This window comes from Podarcis liolepis, assembly GCF_965112155.1.
Source record: "Podarcis liolepis genome assembly, chromosome: 5".
NCBI lineage: Eukaryota > Metazoa > Chordata > Lepidosauria > Squamata > Lacertidae > Podarcis > Podarcis liolepis.
The window spans coordinates 21,275,968-21,299,946 of record NC_139556.1 but is presented as its reverse complement, the minus strand read 5'-3'; the positions used below and the strand labels follow the sequence as shown (position 1 = coordinate 21,299,946).

Here is a 23,979-nt window from a genome sequence, read left to right as displayed (position 1 = left end):
TTTTAAGGGTTAGGGTGGGAATGAGTAGTGCATGTCTTTTGCGTAATTCGTTCCGTTTTGTTTGGGGTGTCCATGGTTTGATGGTTCCTCCTTCTCATTTCCTCCCAAAGGCCTTATATGGAAGAACCGCGGCATGTCAAAGTCCAGAAGGGCTCAGAGCCACTAGGAATCTCCATCGTATGTGGTGAAAATGGTGGGATCTTTGTCTCTAAAGTGACTGGTGGCAGCATCGCCCATCAGGCTGGCCTTGAATATGGTGACCAGTTACTGGAGGTAAAGGTTTTCTGACCTTTGTAAGCTGACCAATGCTGCTATTTTTACACCAGGGGCAGCTTGCTCCAAATGGTTTAGATGCCGGCATTTACAAATTGCCAATTTTATTTGCGGATCAACTTGCTTTCATAAACAGAATGGATATCACAATGTACTTAGTGTGTTGCTATTTCTACAGTAGCCTGAAATTGCCACCTACAAACACAGGAAATGAACCAAACAGGGATTTGGGTCTGTATCGCCCATTGGAGGAGCAGCAACCTGCTCTGGGTCCCCAATGAGTATTCCTGCATGTTAACACACATTTAGAAATATGCGTTGCCACATTCACAGATTGCACTTTTGAATTAAGCTGTAATGTGAGAATTCTAAAAGATGGGGTGGGAGCTTCTTTTGACTTACCCCCTTGCTAAGTTGTTTGGCATGTTTACAATCAAATTTCACAACATTGCTGTCTTGGATGCCTAAAAGAAGAGCATGGGGGTCCCACAAAGTTGTTACTCATATTGGCGTAATCCAATAGGAGGAGGAGGAGGAGGAGTTTGGATTTGATATCCCGCCTTTCACTCCCTTTTAAGGAGTCTCAAAGCGGCTAACATAGGAGGAAACAAAGCCAGTCAAATTGTCATCAGTAGTGCTCATCCTCTTTCACTCACCTATTCAGCTTCCAAATGTATGATGTTCATTGCTGGCTACTGGATCAAACTTTTCGGCCTGGACAAATGTTCAAAGAGCACCTATTTGGATCAGAGGGATTGCCCACAAGGCTTGTGTTTCCACGCACCCTTGAATTTACTTAAAATTTAAAGGTTAATTAGTCTTTGGTATCCCACCAGCCTCAGAAAAATGTTAATCAAATTTGAAATGCATTTACTTCATTGTATGTGTGTTTAAAATGTTTCTTATGTAAAAAGCTGGCTTTTTATTTTAAAAAAATACTATTTAGGAAAAGCTTTCTGTACTTAAGTAGGTCAGTAAGTTATCCACTTACAGAGCAGTCAGGTCAAATTGTCAAGATTTTATGATGCCATTGATTTTTTCTTCAAAGTGGTAATTAAATAATATAGAATCAATAATGGCATTCCTATCCACCCTGACTTGAACTCGACAAATATCTTGCGCTACAGATCCAATAAATCGGGGGGGGGGGTGTGTGTCAAATTTCAAAAAGCAATGTGAAGTTAAATGGGGAAATCTATACTTATTTCATCAGCAGGAATGTGCTGCTGAATTAATGTGTCTTCCTCCTCCTCCTCCCACAGTTTAATGGAATAAATCTGCGGAATGCTACAGAACAGCAAGCGCGGCTCATCATCGGACAGCAGTGTGACACCATAACTATTCTAGCACAATACAACCTACACATGTTCCAACTTGGCAATCACTCACGATCAAGGTAAGATTGGTTAGCCCTTATCCAGGATGGCCTACGCCTGGCCTCGGATCAGGCATCTGGAGGCTGGCAGATAGCTGTAATTGTTAAGCTTCCTTAGTTGTGGTTTGCTATGATGTTTGAATTGAACCACTGTGAAATACATATTCTCCCTGAGGACGACTGGTGGGAAGAGTGCATATTGTTTTCCATGTCAACAACCCCAGGCTGAACCTCCTTATTGGGTGTCGAAACCAAGAGCCAATCACAACACTTGTCTGAAGCAGTGAAAGGGTGTGCGGGGGGACGGGATTCTTGACAGCAAATTTATATGTTACACAGGAAGTGCATGTATTTTTAGGTACCTCTCACCTGTTTTGGAATCCAGTTCACAGGAGCAGATTCCATCCCGCCAGCACCCAGTACATTCTACAGAGCTGCTGCCATCTACACCAACCAACCCTTCCTAGTCCAGGCTACTGCAGTTGTGCCTTGCTCACTCTGGGACTGGCTGCTTTTGTCTGCTGGGGGAGAACAGCTGATCCCAGAATAATCAAGATGCCAGTCACTTCAGCTGCTAGCCAGGACCAGGATAGGTCTATATTCTATAGGCAGCAGGGGCAATCATCCTTAAGCTTTTGGAGCAGGTTGTGGATGAAAATCTAAGCACCCATTTAAATATCTAAATATCTGAAACTGTTTAGATATAATGCAGTTGATCAGCTTTTAATTTTTGGGGTATTCTTCTTTTTCCTTCTGCTAACTTGAGCTCCCGGCTAGAACCCGTGAGCAGCCATTCCACTCCACAAGGCAGCGGAGCTGCAACCCCTGACAGCCATTCCATAATTGATACTGTGAGCGAACAGGATGAAGGGACCATGACGCCTCCATCCAAGCAGACCACCCCAACCACCAGTCCCCGCAATTCAATCAGGTAACCTGCTTCCTCATTTCACTTCATGAAGATTCTCCCTTTCTCTTTCTCTTTCTCTTTCTCTTTCTCTTTCTCTGCATCTTTGGGGTTGGGCAGCTGTTCTGTCTTCTAGACTTACTCAAGGGGAGTAGGGTTGAAAGCTGAGTGCCAAATTTGAAAGCAAGGGCTCCACTTCTACAAGGAGCTTGGTCCTCACATTGCCCTTCTCCGGGGCCAAGCAATTCAGCACGAGGGAGTGGGAGTTCCCAAGAGGAACATTGAATTTGGATCCATGGTGGCAGTGCTATTCGTCTAGAAAAACAGGTGCTGGAACTCAACCATGAATGCCTCCCTTCTTCTTTTATAATGGCAATGGTGCCCACCTGAGAGGTGCTGGTACTGAGTTCTGGCTGGGGAAAAAGCCTTGCATGGTGGAAAGGAGTCGGTTCCTTCCTGCCAAATAATGCCACAGATTGGGGCAGCTGGGACATCTTTGGGGCCTCTCTTGCTGAGAGCTGAGAGATAGCAAGGGAACAGGGGTTAAGGGCTGGCTGGAGCTGAGGGTTTGGAGGAGCAGTGTCTGATGAGGATCAGCTTGTCAAACAGGCCTTGGGTGTCTTCTCTTCTTCTCTTGCCATTGAAAGGAATTCTGTAGACACCAGCAAGAGGACACCTGAACCTAGAACAATTACCATTAAGAAGTCCCAAGTGGAACTCGGAATCCAGATCTGTGGTGGAAACCTACATGGTATTTTTGTGTCCGATGTAGAAGATGACAGCCCTGCCAAAGGACCTGATGGGCTGGTGCTTGGAGACATGATACTTGAGGTAAGCAGTAGATATAAAAGGAAGGTGGTTGGTGGTTCAAACTATTGCAGAATCTGTGGATGCAAAAACACATCCATAGTTTCCCCCATGAAAGGAAAAGCAGCTTGGGTTTGTTTGTTTTTAGTGGACAAAAATAGTTAGCATGGAAAGGGGAATTCATCCCTTGTTTTCTTCCTCTTCTCATGCACCCACATGCCACCGCCACTCCAGCTGATCCTTCATTTGAGATTCCAGGGTACTGCTAGTGCTTTTGGAGACGAAAAATAAAATACCATAAGGAAAAATAATTGTACATCTACATCTGATATGTAGTTTGGCCCTCAAATATTCTAGTGTGATGAGGAAGGTTTAGATAAGCAGGAAATCTATTAGGTCTCAGTTGGAAAATGTACAAAATTTGAGGTGGAATGTCACCTGAGACCAGCAAGGATGCTTAAGATTCAGAGCAGTGATGCATGGATGAAATATGGCCTAGACATTCTCCAATGAATGACGTTTCTGAAAACTTGTGCTGCCCAGCTGTATTTTTGGACTGGGTTGCCATTTCCCCATTTTTCCATTAGTGAAGACACTGGGTTCTTCATGCACTGTGAATGTATTTCCTTTCCCCCTCTTTTGGCATAGTCAGGCTCTCTAGTCCCACATAACATCCTTTTCATTGTTTGGTTTGTTAGACACATGCATCCGATTGGAGATTTCAAGTGTTTTTGTTTCTTCTGCTTCTCCTCCCTCTCCCCCACCCCCAAGTATGGATCTGTTGACATGCGGAACAAAACAGCCGAAGAAGCTTATCTTGAAATGCTCAAGCCAGGTGAAAATGTTAGAATAAAAGCTCAGTACAGAATAGAAGAATTCAACAAGATCAAAGAGTTACCTGGAGACGGATTCTATGTCAGGTATGTAAAAGTTCAATCGGTAAACCAGGTGACTGTTCATCTGCTACAACTGTGGGCTAATTCACACAGATATGAACATCTCTTGAACTTTCAGCACTTGATGGCTTGCGGATGAATTCGTAAATTGGCTGCGTTGAAACATTGTGTACATTGTGTTTGAACTGACTATAGGGAACAGGACAGCACTGTCTCCAGTGCAATGGTAAATCTGCAATGGTTTATTTATACATAAAAGTTGTTACTTGATGCTATAGTCAACAGAAGCAAGCATGCTTCCCACTTTTATGAATACAGCTCAAGAGCACGCCTACAAAATTTAATAATCTCCCCTTAATTACCTGAAGGATGGATATTCTATGATTAGGGAAGTGGGCCTTAGGCCCAGCACAGCCCTGTTAAGGATTCTTGAATGATTCCATAGGCTGTAAAATTGAATATTATTAATCTACCTCCCAGAGATTTGTGAAGATGACTAAGTAGAGCACTTCCTTAAAGAGAGAGCACTTCCTTAAAAAAAGAGAGAACATCTCCTTAAAAAAAGAGAAAAAGATAAGTGAGCCAGCAGTTTTCTGATTCAAAGCTTATCTCAGTCATGAACTCCTTGAATAGCCTTAAGTAAGTAATTTAGGCACACAATTAAATAACATATATTTAATAATATAAACTCTTGAATAAACTAAAATTCCTAGCCTCTGTGCCCCACCAGCATTTGTGATATTTTGCTGGACTGCCTTTTAACAGATGGCTCTAATGTAAAGGGTAAAATAATAGAATTGTAGAATTGTGGAGTTGGAAGGGACCCTAAGGGTCATATAGTCCAGCCCCCTGCAATGCAGGAATATGCAGCTTTCTCAAATGGGGATTGAACCTGCAACCTTGATGTTATCGGCACCGTGCTCTAACCAGCTGAGCCATCCAGAGCATGTATTATATGCCCTGAAGCACAATGATACAGTGGTGAAGCATAGCTCTAAACCCCTCTTGATGGGTTGGGTCTGGACTATGTTAGTTGAACTTGGGTCCCATTGAGATAAAATTAGTCATGACTTACTCAGCTCCCATTGAAATCAATGGGAATTAAGTTCATCAATCTTAGTCTGAATCCATCCCATTAACAATATAAATATACACCCCCAGGTAGATAAAGGCTGTGGGCAATCATGTCCGCATCAGCCCTGGAACTGGTCGCCTCCTACTTGGGATTCTTGAAATGGCTATAGAGGGAGAAGTGGGAGCTTTAAGTTACTACTCTGTTCACCAGGCATGAGAAGAAGAAGTATTTATTTCTCCCAGGCCTTGCCATCCCACAGGCTCCTTGCTGCCTACCAATTGCAAGGACTGACATGCCCTCTCTGTCCTGAACCTGAGGACGCCTCTGGGGCTCAAGTATGCATAGTCCCAAGGAGCTCAACTCAGCAAAGTCCCAGCCTCAAATCTGGAGGTTCCTGGTTCACACCCTGGAGTCTCTGATATAAAGCATTGTTAAAATAAAAAGCGTAAATATGTACAATTTTTTTGGCAAAGGGTTTTTAAGGAGATTACTGAAATCACTGGGTTAAAGCTTGCTGAAAGTCCAGAGATAGCATTATTATCAATTTATGATGGGGTGGAAGGTTTGCAAGCTATGAAGGACTTGCTCACAAATTTATTGACAGCTGCACAAATTACTATGGCTAGGAATTAGAAGGGGCAAGCAGAATATAAAATGGAATAATGGTATAAAGAGATGAGGGATATTGCTATTAATGATAAATTAACACGTGCCATTAAGGTAAGACAGGAAATATGCAGGAGAAATGATTTGAGGAGATATGGAGGGTGTTTGCAGAATTTGTACTGTTAAAATGGAAAGGGGTCAAACCATTGCAAGAGGTGTTGAAATTTTGGGAGGTTGGATAGTTACAATGGAATGGTCTCGGTGGTGGGTGCACATTTTTATTCTTATTTATTTATGATTATTAGTTTGTCAAAAAGAAAAAAAGAAAAATTTAAAAAACAAATAAAATAAAATGGGTCTCTTCATCTCTCCCTTTTTGCAGGGCACTTTATGACCGGATGGCAGAAGTGGAGCAGGACTTGAGCTTCAAGAAGGATGACATTTTGTATGTCGATGACACTCTACCGCAGGGGAACTTTGGCTGCTGGATGGCGTGGCAGCTGGATGAAAACGCTCAAAAGCTGGAAAGAGGACAGATTCCCAGCAAATACATGTAATTAAATCTCTGAGATACAAGTGGTGTTTGCCTCATTGCTAAAAGCGGGCAGTTACGATGAAGTATGAACAAAAGCCAAGTGTTTCATTCTGCCACAGCGCTTTTAGACAGGGATGGATGGCATCCATATTTAATTTTGGTCCGTGGGTTGGAACATAAGAGAACACCACATTTTCCCCTTTAATCCACCAAATTAATGCTTGCTTTTTAATAAAGATCAAGGAGATTAAGATCAAGGGACAGAATTGGGCACTGCTGCCTCAGCTAAGATCCTGATGTCATGGGGTATATGCAGCCAATTGGTGGAGGGGATGTCCCTCATTCTGGCTGCCAGCTTATACTTTTTTTGGTTTTCACTCACTCTCAGGTCTTTGACTTGATCATATCATTCTCTTTCTCCATCTTTGCAATAGCATTTCACCAACCTTCTCACTTCATTTCCCTCCTTCTTACCTTGGAAGTGTAGAATCATGGGGTTCTAGTGTGGCCATACCTGCTCTCCTCTTTTGTATGGGACTCCATTATTCTTACTATTTTTTAATTCTTCACTTTGTGCTTCAAGTTTCTATACCTACCCACTGAGATGACCACCACACAAGGAACAGAAGCTCATTATTTGACTTAGGTTGGGCATCTGAGGTTGGGCTCATGGTTTGGCTTCCTCCAGACAAACCATGAGCAGGGAGTCTTAATTACAGCTCATGGTTTGTCTATAGTGAGACATGCCACAAGCCTAGGTTGGGTGCAGAGGCCACAGTCTTCACCCCAGGAATCCTTGTGTTTGCTCGATCGTGGTAAGTCATGGCTTGGGTTAGCTCAGAACCAAACGTACGTCCTCAAGTCAACTACAAATGACCTCATAGTGAGGCTTGTCTCAAGATCCTTTGTTGGTTTTACTGCTACCTGTATTATATTCGAGAGCATTTCAGATTTCGCCCGATTAAGCCCACAATCTCTTTGCAGGATGGAGCAGGAGTTCTACAGGAGGCACAGCATGTCCGAAGCTAAAGATGAAAACAGCTCTGCAAAGACATCATCGGCAGCAGCTCGGAGGTCGTTCTTTAGGAGGAAGCACAAGCACAAACGTAGCGGGTCCAAAGATGGAAAGGAACTGCTAGCCCTTGACACCATCAGCACAGACTCCATCCCTTTTTTGGATGGCAAGTGTCTTAACCGAATTTGCTTAGCCCACAACAAAATTATCTAGGTTTATTTGCATATTGGTAAAGGAGGGCCTTCATGGGACGTGGGTGGTGCTGTGGTCTAAACCACAGAGCCTAGGGCTTGCCGATCAGAGGCTCGGTGGTTCGAATCCCTGCAACAGGGTCAACTCCTGTTGTTTGGTCCCAGCTCCTGCCCCCTAGCAGTTTGAAAGCATGTCAAGTGCAAGTAGTTAAATAGGTACCGCTCCAGCGGGAAGGTAAATGGCATTTCCGTGCGCTGCTTTGGTTCGCCAGAAGCGGCTTAGTGATGCTGGCCACATGACCTGGAAGCTGTCTGCGTACAAACACCGGCTCCCTTGGCCTATAGAGTGAGATGAGCGTGCAACCCCAGAGTCGTCCACGACTGGACCTAACGGTCAAGGGTACCTTTACCTTTAAAGAAGGGCCTATGACTGGGTTTCAGAACAAAACAAAACAGAGGAGTTGAGGCAAGGGTGAGCGGGGGAGAGTCAGCCTGCCATATCCGCTGCATGTTCAAAGCTGTTTGGTGACACCCAAATGCCAGACTCGTAATCTGGGGAACCGGGTTTCTGTCTCAGCTCCACCACATGCCGCTGCTGGGTGACCTTGGGCTAGTCACACTTCTCTGAAGTCTCTCAGCCTCACTCACCTCACAGAGTGTTTGTTGTGGGGGAGGAAGGGAAAGGAGAATGTTAGCTGCTTTGAGACTCCTTCGGGTAGTGCTTAAGTGGGACTCCTCTTCTTCTCTCACACATTTAATCTTTTACATACAAGACTGATTGGCATATCCCATAACCCTTCTTAAAGTATATTTCCACATGTCCCCATAAATCTACTATTCACAGTAGCTAAGAAGTATGGATTTGGATCATTAGCTATAGAATGTGGAGTTTCTCCAGCTGTTCCCAGTGATCTTTTTCTGTATTACCTGTTCGGGCTTTGGTTTTTTCAATTCAGATTTAGTATTGTTAAAGAATTCAGATTCACAATTTTCGGACAGCGACTGTCCCACACCTCAGTTACCTTCACTATCATTGAGCTGTTGTATTCTTTTATTTATTTCTTTTCCTGATCATGTAAGCAACTCTCTGTTTCTCTCCAGATTCTGTAAACCTTGCTTATCAACGAGTCCAGAAAGTGGACTGCACGTCTCCCAGGCCTGTGCTTATTCTAGGGCCATTACTTGATGCTGTGAAGGACATGCTAGTCAAGGAATCTCCAGGAAAATTTTGCCGGTGTCCTCTAGGTAAATATGCCAGCACTTGAAGGTCCTGTAGTAACCAAAAGTTGGTCTCCAGAGGGAGCAATAGAAAAACAATGGTTGCTTAGGTGTTATGGGTAATTCAGGTGACACACACCCTCTATCGGCAAGAATTCCCTTCTAAAATACCTCTTTTCCTTTGCCCATTTGGCCATTGTGCTTCTCTGCATTCTCAGGTATTCTTTCCTCCTCTCTCTCTTCAGCTTATAATTCTCCCTCTGCTCTCTTTCCTCTAAGTCTCTTCTCCTTACTGTACTATTCATCTTCTCCCTACAGCACACAGAGGAAACAAACCACAATACCTGGTTTAGTGTTATCTCCGAACCAGAGATTGTTGTTGTTTTTCACTCCCAACAAACTTGGATCAGTAATCTAAGAACAAGCATGGGCTATGTATTGTTGGGAGGGAAACAAACAATGATCCCTGGTTTGGGACAGAGCACTTGATCCAAGAGTCGTATTTTGTTTCTTTCCAGTGTGTATAGGGAAGACACAGACCAGAAAGACTCAGTTGTGGGAAATTGCTAAATATGAGTTGTGAACAACGCCATTACCTTATTTGCAGTTCAAAAGGAAAGTAAATACAAGCCACGATGGCAATCATCAGCCAAGGTACAGGTGCTGCTTCACACTCCTGGTTAAGCAGAAGTACCAAGTGATGGTGCAGCGTTTAGTATCACGGCCTTTTAAACTCTTTATCTGCTTGCTCCTTTGGGGAGAGCGCTTCCTGACAGCTATGCATGCAGCCTGGAAATCCTCATTTGACAGCACGGACTTATTAAACAGTTGTCCCGGCCTGGGTTTATGAAGCAGTTGTCATGCTACAGAGCCAACTGGGCAACTGCTGCAACAGCCTCCTTGCTTTCCCCCAAGACTGTGTGTGGTCCTACATTGAATGAGGCAGGAGAGACGACAACAGTGCTGCTTCCCCCCCACAACTGGCAATTTTCTCTGCTTTCTCTCTGTCGTAATGTAACATCCCTCTACCCTGCCCCATTCTAGAAGGGGGGAAAAACCATTATCATGGTATTAGCTTGTGCAAATATTGCATTGTAGGCAATGTGCAGCTGTGAGTGCATATTCCTTGATGATCCGGTTAAGCCCTTCAGTAGATGTAAGGCCAAATAATTGCATTTAACTGGTTTAAATGTTAACGTGCTTTATATATATACTGTATGTGTGCAAAGGAAAGCTTGGGTCTGAAGCATCCGAATGCCATCTTCCTGTGAAAGTAAAAATGAATAAACCATCTTTGTTTTTGTTCTTCCAAAACAGAGGTGATGAAAGCTTCTCAACAAGCCATCGAGCGGGGTGTGAAAGACTGTTTATTCATAGATTATAAACGTAGGAGTGGACACTTCGATGTGACAACTGTTGCCTCAATAAAGGAGATAACAGAGAAGGTGCTTCTCTCTTTCGCTCTCTCTTTTTATGGTAGCTTTACCATCGGTTATATTTTTTCCTCTTAAAAAAGGCACCCACTCACAATTCTGCTGTAGCTAAACTAGTTTGGGCCTGCCAGCTTCTCTAGTGGGAGACAGTCTGGAACCACACAAAAACTTATCTGAACTCTTTGGAGAGGAGGCAACTCACAAGGAGATAGAAATATGACCCTTTCCCAATAACGTTTACATTCTTATATTTAAAAAATGGATTGATGTGCTGTTTTGATTCTGTAATCCCTAGATTAAAGTGGCTAAGTAGGTGAGCCAGCAAGTCTTGTGTTTCAGTCTAACATTGAGTGTTGTTGACTTCCAGAGCATATGGCAGTAACTTTCCATGGCACACTGGACAAAATGAAGAACTTTCTATCCCTGTTCTTCAGCTTACACTTCATGGGCCAAATCTGATGTAACATGGCAGCCAATATTATCATTATTTAACAACCTTACATAGTGTGGGATTGTAATAAACCTCAAAGCCATTTGTTGTTCGCATGCAATTTACATGCGGCCCTTCATCGTAAGATCTCAGTGTGGTTCACGGAATAAAATACAGGATAAAAACAAGTAAATAAGTAAATCAGAACAGTAAAACAATACCCGCCTTCCCACAGATACAATTAAAAGGCAGTAGAATATTAATTTCAGGTGAGGAGTGGGAGGTTTCTGCTGCTTCTTTCAGGAAGAGCACCCATCCAAGCTCCCCACCTCCTCTCTCCATGTCCCATTGCTACAGGAACTTTTATCTCAGGCCAGCTCTGCTACTGGCAATAAACCAAGCTGATGAGAAAAGTGCTTTTAGGCCATTTGGAAGTTTCAGGTCTGCTCACCTGAGCACAACTTCCATGGTAAAAAAGCATGCCCTGCCCGCCCCACTAATGGAGACGTATGTTTAAAGAAGAACGTGCCGCTTGCCTCCATCACAACTAGCTTGGGCCTAAGTAAATTTGCTATGGTGTTCAGGTTCTGCATTTGGACATCCCAAAGGCATCTGGCTGGTCACTGCGAGACGCTGGGCCTTTGGTCCAGCAGGCTCCCCTTCCGTTGTTAACTGGGCAGATGGGAAAGACGGCTTGGGGAGAGGCAGGTTTGAGAATATTAGGCCGGTGATGAGTGTAAAGTCAGGGGTTTGCACTTCCTGGCTCCTTCTGTTGGTATATTTAAATAGTACAGGAACTGTTAGAGAGAGACAGAGGACATGGTGGTGGTGGTGGAAATTGAAGGATAGCCAAGCGAAAGAGTAAAGTAGCATGGGGGCAGCAAAAAGTACAGAAATACAGAGCGTGAATAGGAATGCAACCAGAATGGTGTCTCAGAGCAGTGCTAAAAACAGAGATATGAAAGCTAGAAGCTAAACGGCACCTTAAACTCAGGTTACGGGTGCAACAACGGAATGTCTAGGTGCGCTTTTTTAATAATAAGAATACAAAGCTGAAAATGAAAGAACTGCAGCTAAAATATTCTGTTCATTTTTGACATGGTCTAGTCCTTCCCCTGCCCGCCCCCTAATATTCTTAAGAGGGTCTCTTCTCCAGTCTTCAGACAGTATCTGGAAGTGGGAAGACTGAAAAAGGGTCCCCCTTTCCTTCCACTGCAGTTTTAATCTGAAATCTGAGGTGCAGTACTGTGCCCACAGCTCAGAAACTGCTCGCAATGATGAAATTGCATGTCACAAAATGCGCCTGGAACAATGGGAGTTTTGAGCACTGTCTCAGAGAGAGCAGGCAATCTGCAGGGACACTTGTGAATTTCCTCGATAGTCTAAAGTGAGCTGTTATTGTCCAGCCCCCTCCTCTGCAAAAGGGGGCTAATGAAACTGAGCTGCCTTGCATAGCTCTTTGTAAGGGTTGCTGAGTGAATGCACCTGAAATGCTTTGAACATATCATGAATTGATTATTTTTTATTAGGACTGTCACTGCCTCTTGGACATTGCTCCTCATGCCATCGAGCGGCTCCACAGCATTCACATCTACCCAATCGTCATTTTTGTCCGTTACAAAAATGCCAAGCAGATCAAGTAAGTGTGAGATGTGGGCCAGGTGGTGGCTGTAGGGATTTGGGTAGTGCTTGGAGGATGGCGTGCTTCCAGTGCTTTCTCGTGTGCAACAGGAAAACTGCTTTCACTTAGATATGCCGTTTAGGCTGCAGTCTTCTATCTGCTTACCTTGGAGTAAGCCCCATTCAGGGGTAACTTCCGAGTAGATGTGTGTAGGTTGCACTTCGAAATTATATGAATTTTGAGTATGGGGTTGCACTGCATTATCAAAGGCTTGATTTTATTTAATCAGATCATATAATGTTGTCGTGCTTTTAGTTTTGCATACGTTGGAAGAAATCTGCCTTCTCTGCACAACTGATTTTTGTACATTGGTTATGCTATAGATAGGTACCTCGGTTTCTGAACTTCATCCATTCTGGAAGTTCGTTCTTAAACCGAATCCGCTCTTAAACCAAGGCACGCTTTCCCTAATGAGGCTTCCCGCCGGCGGTGCCTTTCCACCGTTCGGCCTCTATTCGTAAACCGAGGTAAAGTTCGCAAACCGGAACACTACTTCCGGTTTTGCGGAGTTTGTAAACCAAATAGTTCATAAACAGGAATGTTTGTAAACTGAGGTACCACTGTGTAAATAATATATGCTTGGTAAAGGGTGGGTTTTTTTCCATATGAGGGCTACAGATTTGCATTGGATTATATTCATATATAATCATTTATGGCTACTATTTTTAATGCTCTTAAAATGCCTCGAGGCCAAGGTGTACTGTACAATAATTGCATTAAGAACAGGCCCCCGGGATTTGCAAAGAAAAGTAAGGCAGTTAGGAAGGGAACAGGGAGAAGCCGGGTCAGCACCCTAGAAGCTGTTTAAACCAGGGGTAGCCAGCAAGGTGCCCGTCAGATGTTCCCTGCCAGCATGATATTTAAACCCTTGCAAGGAGGGAGAGGTGCAAAAGTCAGGAGGCATTGGAGAGAGAAGGAAGACGTGAAAATTGAACAAGTACCCCAAGGTTTTGGCAAGATGAAACTGCCAGTGGGGGAGAGGGAAAAGAGAGGGAAGAGATCTCTGTACAGAAGAAGTAACTTTTAAAAGTGGCTCTGATAAGAAAACAGGAATCCAGGCCCAGGTGGAGTGACAGAGGCAAGCCAGCTTTGGGAGCCAAGTGGCAACCACTGGGCTTTGTGGGGCAGCTGCACTCGCACTCCATATATCTACCTTGCACAACAATTTTCGATGCTTGCTTCCTTACAATCATGGTTCATAAAAGATAACTGAAATTTAGGATTTTAAGCAACATTTATAAATGATGTTTCCTATATATAAAGGTTTTGGACTGCCATCCAGCGCCCTAAGGGTGCTTTCTGGTCACAGTTGACAGCACTGCCTCTGTGTAGGTGCCTGTTGATCATGGCAGATTGCCTTGCCAGTTGCAGCAGGTTAGCTCATAGCCCAGTTGTAATCAAAGGTTAGCTCATGGGAAGGCAAACCAAGGCCTGGAGGCCGGATCCGGCCCAATCGCCTTCTAAATCCGACCCACAGACGGTCTGGGAATCAGCCTATTTTTACATGAGTAGAATGCGTGCTTTTATTTAAAATGCATCTCTGGGTTATTTGTGGAGTATAGGAATTCATTCATTCCCCCCCCCCCAAAATAAATATATACTATGGTGCCTCGCAAGACGAAATTAATTCGTTCCGCAAGTCTCTTCGTCTTGCGGTTTTTTCGTCTTGCGATGCACGGTTTCCCATAGGAATGCATTGAAAATCAATTAATGCGTTCCTAGGGAAACCGCCTTCAGACCAGGTCCGGGGACAGTCTGTCCCCGGACCTCTTCTGAAGGCTGGGGGGGGGGGACAAGGGCTTTTCTTCCCACCCCCAGCATTTTAAAAAACCCCGGGACAGCGGAGGACTTCTCCGCTGTCCGGGCGATCTTAAAATGCTGGCGGGCGGCATTTTAAAATCGCCCCGGACAGCGGAGGACTTCTCCGCTGTCCGGGGCGATTTAAAAGCCCCTGGGAAGGCAGGCAGGGGGGACAAAGACTTTTGCCCCCCGCCTGCCTTCAGAAGAGGTCCTGGACCTCTTCTGAAGGCGGGCGGGGGGCGAAAGTCTTTGCTCCCCCCGCCTGCCTTCAAAAGGTGTCCCCGCGGCGGCGGGAGGTGTCCCCTGCCCCCCGCCCGGCTTCGGAGCACCGGGAGAAGCGATCTCCCCGCAGCCCCTTGCTGCAAAAGACGTCCGGGGGCAGCGGGGAAGAAGCGCTTCGCTTCCCGCTGCCCCCGGACCTCTTTTGAAGCAAGGGGCGGTGGGGAGAAGCGATATCCCCGCAGCCCCTTGCTTCAAAAGAGAAGACCTGCTGTCCCCGGGGCAAGCTTCGTTTTGCGAAGCAAGCCCATAGGGAAATTCGTCTTGCGAGGCAACTCGAAAACGAAAAAACCTTTCGTTTTGCGAGTTTTTCATCTCGCGAGGCGTTCGTCTTGCGGGGTACCACTGTAGTCCGGCCCCCCACAGTGTATGAGGGACAGTGGACTAGCCCCCTGCTGAAAAAGCTTGCTGACCCCTGGTAGCTGTTCCTGCTTCTGCAGTTTGTGTGTCAAGCGGCCTTCCTATACTGGACATCAGGCAGCGATCTCCACACACCATCTATGCCGTTTAAAATGGGCTGCAAATCTGTTTAGCTCCCTAATGGTTTGCCTTGTGTCCCCTGAAAAATTAAGCGTTTAACGAGCTTTTTCTTCATTTCTGTGTTAGAGAGCAAAAAGACCCCGTCTTCCTGAGGGACAAAGTCACGCAGAAACATTCCAAAGAACAGTTTGAGACTGCTCAGAAGATAGAACAGGAATACAACAAGTACTTCACAGGTTTGTATGCCAAAGGAAACAATAGCAAAGTGGAAGGCTGGCTTCTGATTCCTCTAGCTGGTTGTGTTTATGTGTGTTTATGTATTTTTTTGCAACAGCATTCTCCCCCCCCCCCTTTAGTGGTCACATGTGTGTAGGTCACAGTATAGCACATGGTTCCCCATAACAACCAGAAGAATTATAAATCATCCCTTTTAGCACTAAACATGTTCTACTTCGAAGGGAACAACCAATAAGTCTGTGTTACGTGCTAGGATTTCCTGAATGGTCAGCTCAAGGGATAGGAAACCCAGCAATGTCGGGCCCTAAAAGCTGGCAGAAGCTTCTGGGAGGAGTGGGGGGCAGAGCTTGCAGCTGCCCAGACCGATCCAGGTAAGCTGCAGTGACATTAGGGTGGGAGAACGGTGCCATAACTGTTTCCAACTACATAGGTTTCTGCTGCAAACTGGTCCTGCCAGCCCCTGCTCAGTCACTTAGGCACTTGACTATGTCCAAGGGACAGCCTGTGCAACATTTTAACGCAAGGCCCTTTTCCAATACAGTCGTACCTTTGTTTTCAAGCAGCTTAGTTCCTGAACGTTTTGTCTCCCAAATGCTGCAAACCCGGAAGTGACTGTTCCAGTTTGCGAACTATTTTTGGAAGCCGAATGTCTGATGGGGCTTCCGATTGGCTGCAGGAGTTTCCTGCAGCCAATCAGACGCCGCACTTTGGTTTCTGAATGTTTTGGAAGTCGAGCGGACTTCTGAAACGGATTCCGTTCAACTTCCAAGGTACAACTGTATTAGCAAGTAAGGACTGCAAGCAGATTGTGGAAGACACTGTGGAGAATGGATAGTAGCATTTTAGTTTGTGTGTGAAGAATGAAGACATTCTGTCTGTTGGTCTGTATCCTGGTTTCTATGACTTCTTGGGACTGTGTGGTTGGTTCATATGCACAGTACAAATCACTAATGTTTTTTTAAAAATGCAGTCCCTGCCCTCAAGCTTACGACTTTAAAGAACAGGTCCCAAAAGGAAAAGGGTTCGAGAGGGAGGTTGGGAGGAGGAAATAAGCAAGTTCAGGGTCTTGGGTATCCCATTTTATGAGAATTCTCAGGAAAATCAACCAATAAGTAAGATTTTATTTTATTTTTTTCCCTGGAGGCGGTTCCATTTGGGGTTTGCCCATCACTCCATGACCCCCCCCCCACTTTACTGCTGTCTGTTGACATGCTTCTGGAGGTTTGAGGGGAATTCTCCTCCTACTCCAAGCTTTAGGGGTGGTGACTACTCTCTTAGCCCCAAGGGCTAGCTGCCCCCCTTCCCTCAAGAAGTTCAGTTTCCTGGTAGAATTAGAGATAAGCTGAGGGAGAACCAGGGAACTTCATTTATGCATGCAGATCTACTTCTGGGATCCTACTAGGGAGTCTCAATGACATGTTCCCTCTCAGCCTTGGGAATCAGTGGGATTTGTGAAGTGGAGACATGCTAATTAGTCAGTTGTTTGGAGTGCAGCAAGATTATTGGATGGAGTAACCCTGCAACACTTTGCTTGAGAAGGAGGCTTTGCAACAGGCCAACGTATCCTTATGATAGACTTTTGCTGTGTTGGTATTTTGCTCCACTGATACTGCTGTGGTAGGACAACAAAGCAACTATGACAGGCTTTGATCATAAATGCAATTTTAACTGTTTAACTTTGAATCCCCCAGAATGGGGTGGTAGGAAATTCCTGGCAATTTCCCCTTGTGGTTTGGATCCTTTGTCTTGCAAATCCAACTTGTATGTCCCTAAAAGCATTTAATGATCTCTAAGTGAGCTTCAGTGTGCGGTATTTTCTGTTAACTTGATCACTTGAATAAGCCTGCCAGTTATTTTTTTTATTACTATTATTATTAATATTAACCAGTCATGCCTGTTTTATTAACGAAACCCATAAACGGCCATCTTCTTCTATTTGGAAATAGTGGCTTGTTGCTACGGCCATCATCTCTTTGTATATTTCTGCCTTGCTACTAAACTTAGCCTTCTGTTCAGCCATGAAGGTTTATTATGCTATAACAGGGGTCCCTCTAACCATATTTAGATTTAATATGTAAACTTTGTCACCTGATGCCACTGAAAATAGCTTTTGGAGGGCTCTGTAACAAAACAGTTGTCTTAGAGAATCATACTCGTGGGGCCTGGCTGCTTTCTCCTCTTGCCATGTTTTTGTTAGCTGTATTGCAGCAGCAAAGGCTTTCTTAGCAGGAATGAAGGTTCTCAGAAGCTTGGCTGCTTCAACACTGATTTCTTTTGCTAACCACAAAAAGAATTCTGCTTCCACAAACGGTAAAGAAAAGTGAAAGCCAGAAAGCCCAGTTCCTTTCTCCTTTCCCAGAGCTCAATGGGAGTTACGAAAAGAGATGCCCCCTTTTCTTAGGCCTCTCCCTGGGTCACTCTCAAACTAGTCCCCTGAAAGGAACAACATGCAGTTTCAGTCTCCTGAAAAATCTACATCTTAAATGTCTCTCTGTGTGTCTCTGCTTCACTCTTTGTCTCTATTCTTTGAGAACCATAGTTGAGCACTCCTGAATGCCATTAAAGATGCTAAGAGTTGGGTCCTACAAGTTCCACCATCAACACCCAAAGTCCATACAGTGAGAACGCATAGAGAAGCACACTCTGTATATGCACCTCCCTGATTCCTTGGCCACATCGAGGTCTAGTTCATATACCTGCTGGTGGAGATTCTTATAAGGAAACAGGCAGGGTGGTTGTTCCTGTTGCCAAAGAGGCAGGCCACTTTTTTGAACTGATAAATGACAACAGGTGAGAAACCAAACAAAGCCCAACTGACATGCCTGGTTCTCTGCAGGTGGTTGTGAGGATAAGGGGGGGTGTCCTACATATGACCACCTTGAGCTCTTAGGAGAAAGGGTGGAAAATAACCATCATCACCAACAAGAAGGGGGGTATTAATCCCGCTTCCTTTTTGTTGCTTCAGTGTGTTTTGATTTCTTGGTGCTAGTGCAAATTCAGCTCCCCCCGGTAAACAAGCATGCTGATTGATTGGTGTGTGTGATCCTTCTTTTCACAGGGATTGTCCAGGGAGGCCCTCTTTCGATCATTTGCACTCAGATCATGACAACAGTTGATCAAGAACAAAACAAGGTCCTGTGGATTCCAGCCGGCCCGCTATAGACATATGCAGTGAAGTGACTGAAACTCTGCCACAGATTCGTACATAAAACAGTTGCTTGCGGTGGGTGTTGTTTGGTCCACCCTTAGCTGCCTGTATGGTTGGTACAATTTGGAGTCGTTGCGGACAACATCTGTGAGGCACCCTTGGAAGGCGGTAGGCCTTTCGCTGGCAGAATTCTTCTACATTTGTTCCTATACAAATGAATGAATGCAGAATTTCTTTTTCACAAGACTGTGATGCTGCAAAGTGAGAGAGAGAGAGAAACCCTTTAGGATACGTTTACAAAAACCTCTCCCCCCCCCTCCATCCCAAGTATTTGGTGGTTCATGTTTACTTGAATTTTTTTTTAAACAAGCAACCTGTTCAGCTTCCCCTTCCCCAGTCACCCCCTGCTTATTTCTCCTCTGCTTCTGATACGAAGAAAACCAAACAAAAGTGTCGAGTTCCTACTCAGCTGAGTGAGCATGACTTTTTCATGAAGTGTGGTTCTGTCCTTCCATAACAGCTGTTCTATCTTCAAGAACAATCAGTTGCGTGGATTATGAATGGGTTTTCTTATAGGTACCCACTTGGGGAGTGAATCCAGCGGGGAGAAGCACTCTTCCGATATGTGGGTGAGGCCACTGTTTGTATCTCATAAACTCCCTTGTCTGTTCAAAAAAGTTATTGGCTTCCTTTATGCATGGGTTAATATTTAAATGTCATGGTGTATCTGATCAAACTGTGCTCATTGTGTATTCAGAATAATAATTTTGGGTTGCTGGGCCTACATTAAGCAGTAAATCATAAGGGTTAATAGCTGTGCCTAGAGTCTGCTTTATTTTATCACATTTAGGTAGTCTATGTAATTGGAAGCTTACATTGCTCAAGCTTTGTTCTTTTGGTGTGTAATAGCCATAGGGATTTTTATTTAATTAGAATTGCAGTCTCTGTTATAGGGATCTGACAACCTCTAGTGTGGTCCTGTAACTTGTTAGTTTTCCCACTGTCGATAAATGTAGTGTGTGTCTGCTTTGTTTATTTGTTTTTTGTTACAATATGTATCTTCTCACTGTACCAAATTCCATTCTATGTTTCTTTTTGCACTTCTGACTTCTTTTCCCAACCGTGTGTTTATCTTTTTTTTCCTTCGTAAAGAATTGCATGTCATGTTTTGTAGGTAATGTAACTTTATTGTTCAAGTATCATTTAAGTAGGACTATATTTGTGATGACTGCTCCTAACATTTCATTATGTACATAGGTTTTCTTTCTTCTGATTTTTCCCCTTCCGTTTTTTTTTTAGTTTTTGCTTTCTTTTTGCATTAATTAAAAAGAAAGGGATTCTTCTTGCACAGTTGTTCAAAAACAAAATTTGGTTGGAAATTTAAACCTCTGTTTTGCAGATACTATTTTATAATTCAAAATACAGGAGAGAGAGAGGGAGGGAGGGAGGGAAAAATGTAGAAAGGCTATTGATAAATTCTTAGTTAAAATACTGTTAATAAGTTGAGGGACAACATATATTTTTTTTAAAGAGGGAGGCCAGAGTTGGACTTCAATGGTACGATTGAAACAGACCGGTACTGTTGCAACATGGATTTTCTGAACTAAAAAAAAAGTCACTTTGTATGAAAACAAAAAAGTTGTGTTAAATAAAGGTCAATTTCTATAACTTGACTTGTATGGGAGTGTTGCATAATTCCCTGTCTGACTCTGTTGTTCAATTTACTACTATAAACCATACTATGAACACCAAGCAAAAGGTTACAGAATTAAAACAAATTCACAGACATTTGTAATGGTCATTTTACAGTGAGATTCCAAATTACATTTTGTTGATAGAGTTGCAATTACCCATGAAGCATAATGACTCCAAAAGAAAATTCAGAGCAAGCTTGCTTAAATTTTGATACCATTGGATTTAAAAGATGCTAGCTTGACATACTACTCTTTGTGCCCTTCCCACTTAACAAAATACTACATTTTGAGTATCAGTGGTAAACATCTGCCTGACGGAAATTGGGCTTGGTAGATGGTCCTTTTTCTTTCCAGTGTAAGAGGCATTAGGCAAAAGGTAAAAATTCTACTACCTCGCCCCTGTAGATCTGGAGTCCTAAACCATGATCTTCCAACACCCAGTTTGGAAATGGGAGTGCTTTATAAGCTTTTCTCAAGCTAATGTGTGTAAGGCTCAAAAAGAAAACAATTACCCCAAGTTAAGAGAAGTCTTAAAATGGCAAAGCCACGGGGTGGGGTGGGGGATACAAATTTTGGACCATGCAAAGGCTTCATTGGACCTGATTTCAGATGTCTTGGGAGAGAAAGAATGTCTTATGAATGTACGTCTTATGAAGTAAGCTAGTATTCCTTCAGCTACTGATATATTTGAATAGCTGTCTCCATCCTCTCCCTCATTAATAATCTGCATGATTTTGGTTTGGTGAGCTCACTGAAGAATGGCCATAAACTCTACATAACGGCTAAGTGAAATATTTTCTGCTATTATATGGGGCATGTGGTTATCTCAAGGAATGAGGTGGTTTTTGTAATTCTACATTTTGACTTGACAAAATGACAGAACCATGGTGGACACTGGAGTGAGTTGCATAATTGTTTAGCTAAAACTGATGTAGCTGGAGGCTCTCTGATACATTAGATGGATTAATTCATTTCTCCACCCACAGTTTGGGGCACATAAAGATGAAAATGGATGATTATCTGTAACAACTGGGAGGGAAAAGGGTTAGCTCCACCCCTCCATTCAATGCAAGAATTGGCACGGCTACTCTTCATCCCTTCCTAGAAGGCGCTGCCTGTGAAGGTACAAAGAGTCCTGCCTTACACTGTGAGCCTTCCATTCTTACTTCCTGGCCAGGACCACCAAAACCCACTTGCGGGGACATCCCCACTTTCAGCCACCGGGAGGCAGACTTCACAAAATCCTGTGCAAGCGTCTATTCCTGTGCTTGTTACTGCAAAGCATGTTACTGTTTCCCTCTCCAGCGATAAACCCCTCCGAGTCCGGCTGTGCACTGACAGACATGCCTTCCTCTTCGTCATATGTTTATAGCTCCTGCATAAAGCCCGCACAAAACAAAACAAAACACGCCTCCCTTCTGGCATCGCGAAGCACCTGTTTGTGCAACTCCACCCTGGCCCGAGATCCGGCTCGCTACTCTCGTTCATTTCCCCGGACCCCACGGCCTCTTTCCCAAAGATTGCTTTGAGCCAAAGACTGCTTTGAGATCTGGGCCGCGATCAAGAACAACAACAACGCAAGCGCTGGGTTTCAAGAGCAGCCTTGAATCGGCGGGGATCGTGTCCCTCTCGGGCTGCTCCCTATGCCTCGTTGCTCCTCCGATGGAGCACGAAGGAAAACAGAGAGAGAGAATGGCATGCAAAAGAGGCGAGCCGGGCGGGGGTGAAGGGAAGCCGACCTCTGCTCTGCCGCCTTTCCTTCTTGCCATTTGGGGTCCTTCCTCCCCGGCCCGACCATTAGGCGTGCAAGTCTCTGATATCCGCTGAGAAAAAGAGAGCGGCTGGGAAAACGTCGCTGGATTGGGACTCCCAACCGTATAAGCGAGCGGGAGAAGAGAGGGACAGCCAGCGCGTCACGCCATTCAGCAAGTGCCAGGATCGCGCCGCCGCCTCCAAGCCTAAGGCGCTGCCCCCGCTCTCTCTCTGTGACGCCAGAAGGACTTGTTGAGGCGGCAGGTCACGTGGGCCGCCTGCCCGCCCTTCGGCTCCTCCCGCCGCTCCCTGTCAAGCGCGTGGCCCTCTCGCTCGCTCGCCTCCATGTGCTCGAGGCAGCCTCGGAGAAGCGCGCAGGGCCGTTTGGGAGGAGGCGAGGGGGAGCCTGGAGAGCCCCGAGACCAGGCAGGAGCCAGCCGGGAGGGGAGCCGAAGCCGAGGAGAGAGGAAGGGGCTGGACTTGCCGGAGAGACTGACGAGGGGTCGCTCTCCGCCTTGGCGCGCAAACCGTGAGGCGACCAAGGGAGGAATCCCGCCCGCCTTCTCCCCTTGGTGGCGGGCGTCGTGAGGGGGAAGGGGCAGCCTCTGCCTGGAGCGGCGGCCGCCGGCCTGGACGTGCGCTGAGGCTCGGCTTGCGCGCCTCCCCGCCCAAGAGCAGCGCTATGGCTGGGCCTGGGCTTGGCCGGGGGCGCTGGCCGGAGCAGCAGCGGGAGCTCTTAGCCATGGCCAATGGCGGAGGCGGCTCCAGGAGACACTCCTCGGACTCCTCCTCGGCCATCATCCCCAGGACCATGGAGGTCCCCCGAGCCCGCGGGCAGCGCATGTGGTGGGCCTTCCTGGCCTCGTCCATGGTCCCCTTTTTCTTCTCCTGCTCTGGAGGACCCTCAAGTACCTGGGGACCGTCTGCTGCCACTGTGGGGGCAAGGAGAAGGTAAGAGTTTCTCTTCTTGAGGGCCGCTTCACACGTTGCCTGGGGCGGGTCAGGAAGCTGAGGTCGGGCGCAGCGCACCCACTCGCGTGTCTAGCAGGTGCCTTCCTCTGGGAGCTGCGAATGGCGGAGGAGTGGGGGGAAGGCGAGGGTTGGACACCTGCAGAACTTCCCGTTCATTGTTGGCAACTCAATGCAGGGAAACTTACAAATAAACTGTGTGTTCAGATTGCAGCCGTGTATCTGGAGCCTTTGCGTGTTGACAGGGAAATGGGTCCCAGTGGGTTCGGAGGCTTCATTCTTAAGGGCATCTGCTTAGGAGAGCAAGTGCTTTTGAATGTCACATGCATCTCAGTCCTTGGGAACTGCAGCCTTAGTAAACTGCAAGGGATAAGGAGATTCATCTTCTTTCCTTCCCTTCTTTTGGTCCTTTCTAATTTTCTGTTGGGAACGCGGGTGGCGCTGTGGGCTAAACCACAGAGCCTAGGACTTGCCGATCAGAAGGTCGGTGATTCGAATCCCTGCGATGGGGTGAGCGCCTGTTGCTCGGTCCCTTCTCCTGCCAACCTAGCAGTTCGAAAGCACATCAAAATGCAAGTAGATAAATAGATACCGCTCCGGCGGGAAGGTGAATGGCGTTTCCGTGCTCTGCTCTGGTTCGCCAGTAGCGGCTTGGTCATGCTGGCCACATGGCCCAGAGGCTGTATGCTGGCTCTCTCGGCCAATAAATCGAGATGAGCGTCGCAACCCCAGAGTCAGCCACGACTGAACCTAATGGTCAGGGGTCCCTTTACCTTTACTAAATTACTGTTACCTTTCTCCATGTTTTCCCCATGCCCCTTTGTTTACTATTCCTCTTCATTTTCCCCTTCCATTTTTCCTTTCTTCCTCTACCGATATTGTTTTCCACATACTAAGATTTAGTGTTAATAGAAGTCAGAGTAACGTCAAAGGTTTATTGCTATTTTTACACAGATGACAGTAATTTAATCCTCCTGCCTTCTAACCATCATCAGTTCAGCAAGAGTTGTTTGTTGTGTGTTTGCTGTCCCAGGTTGACTCCTGCTTCTTTGGTACTAGGAGAGCAGAGGGCCTTCATTGTTGTTGCTGCAGCATGAAAAGTTAAAAACATCCTCAAAAGGCAATAACCTCAGATTTTGGATGAAATTGTGTTGGACCAGCAGTTCAGTAGTGGTCAT

The 23,979-nt window shown here is 45.4% G+C and overlaps 2 protein-coding genes across 20 annotated transcripts in view; both read left to right on the top strand.

Annotated features, from left to right (window-relative positions):
• The window catches only part of LOC310706466 (disks large homolog 5-like), a 103,447-nt gene extending 83,388 nt beyond the window's left edge, over window positions 1-20,059 (top strand). For 14 of the 15 annotated variants that reach the window (XM_083502294.1, XM_083502290.1, XM_083502293.1 and 11 more), the window contains 12 exons: window positions 111-273; window positions 1,536-1,669; window positions 2,415-2,579; window positions 3,203-3,386; window positions 4,134-4,282; window positions 6,322-6,492; window positions 7,459-7,655; window positions 8,782-8,925; window positions 10,216-10,343; window positions 12,291-12,400; window positions 15,128-15,237; window positions 18,297-20,059. In XM_083502294.1, the coding sequence (XP_083358420.1) occupies window positions 111-273; window positions 1,536-1,669; window positions 2,415-2,579; window positions 3,203-3,386; window positions 4,134-4,282; window positions 6,322-6,492; window positions 7,459-7,655; window positions 8,782-8,925; window positions 10,216-10,343; window positions 12,291-12,400; window positions 15,128-15,237; window positions 18,297-18,400 (1,759 nt within the window). In that variant the 3' untranslated portion in view covers window positions 18,401-20,059. The remainder of the gene's footprint in view (window positions 1-110; window positions 274-1,535; window positions 1,670-2,414; window positions 2,580-3,202; window positions 3,387-4,133; window positions 4,283-6,321; window positions 6,493-7,458; window positions 7,656-8,781; window positions 8,926-10,215; window positions 10,344-12,290; window positions 12,401-15,127; window positions 15,238-18,296) is intronic. The other variant, XM_083502283.1, reaches the window with a different exon arrangement.
• A 1,089-nt stretch (window positions 20,060-21,148) lies between these two features.
• The window catches only part of LOC310706550 (disks large homolog 5-like), a 26,032-nt gene continuing 23,201 nt past the window's right edge, over window positions 21,149-23,979 (top strand). For 2 of the 5 annotated variants that reach the window (XM_083502747.1, XM_083502746.1), the window contains exon 1: window positions 21,153-22,783. In XM_083502747.1, coding sequence (XP_083358873.1) covers window positions 22,582-22,783 — 202 coding nt within the window. In that variant the 5' untranslated portion in view covers window positions 21,153-22,581. Of the gene's footprint in view, window positions 22,784-23,979 lie in introns of all 5 variants that reach the window. The other 3 variants (XM_083502751.1, XM_083502752.1, XM_083502748.1) reach the window with 3 other exon arrangements.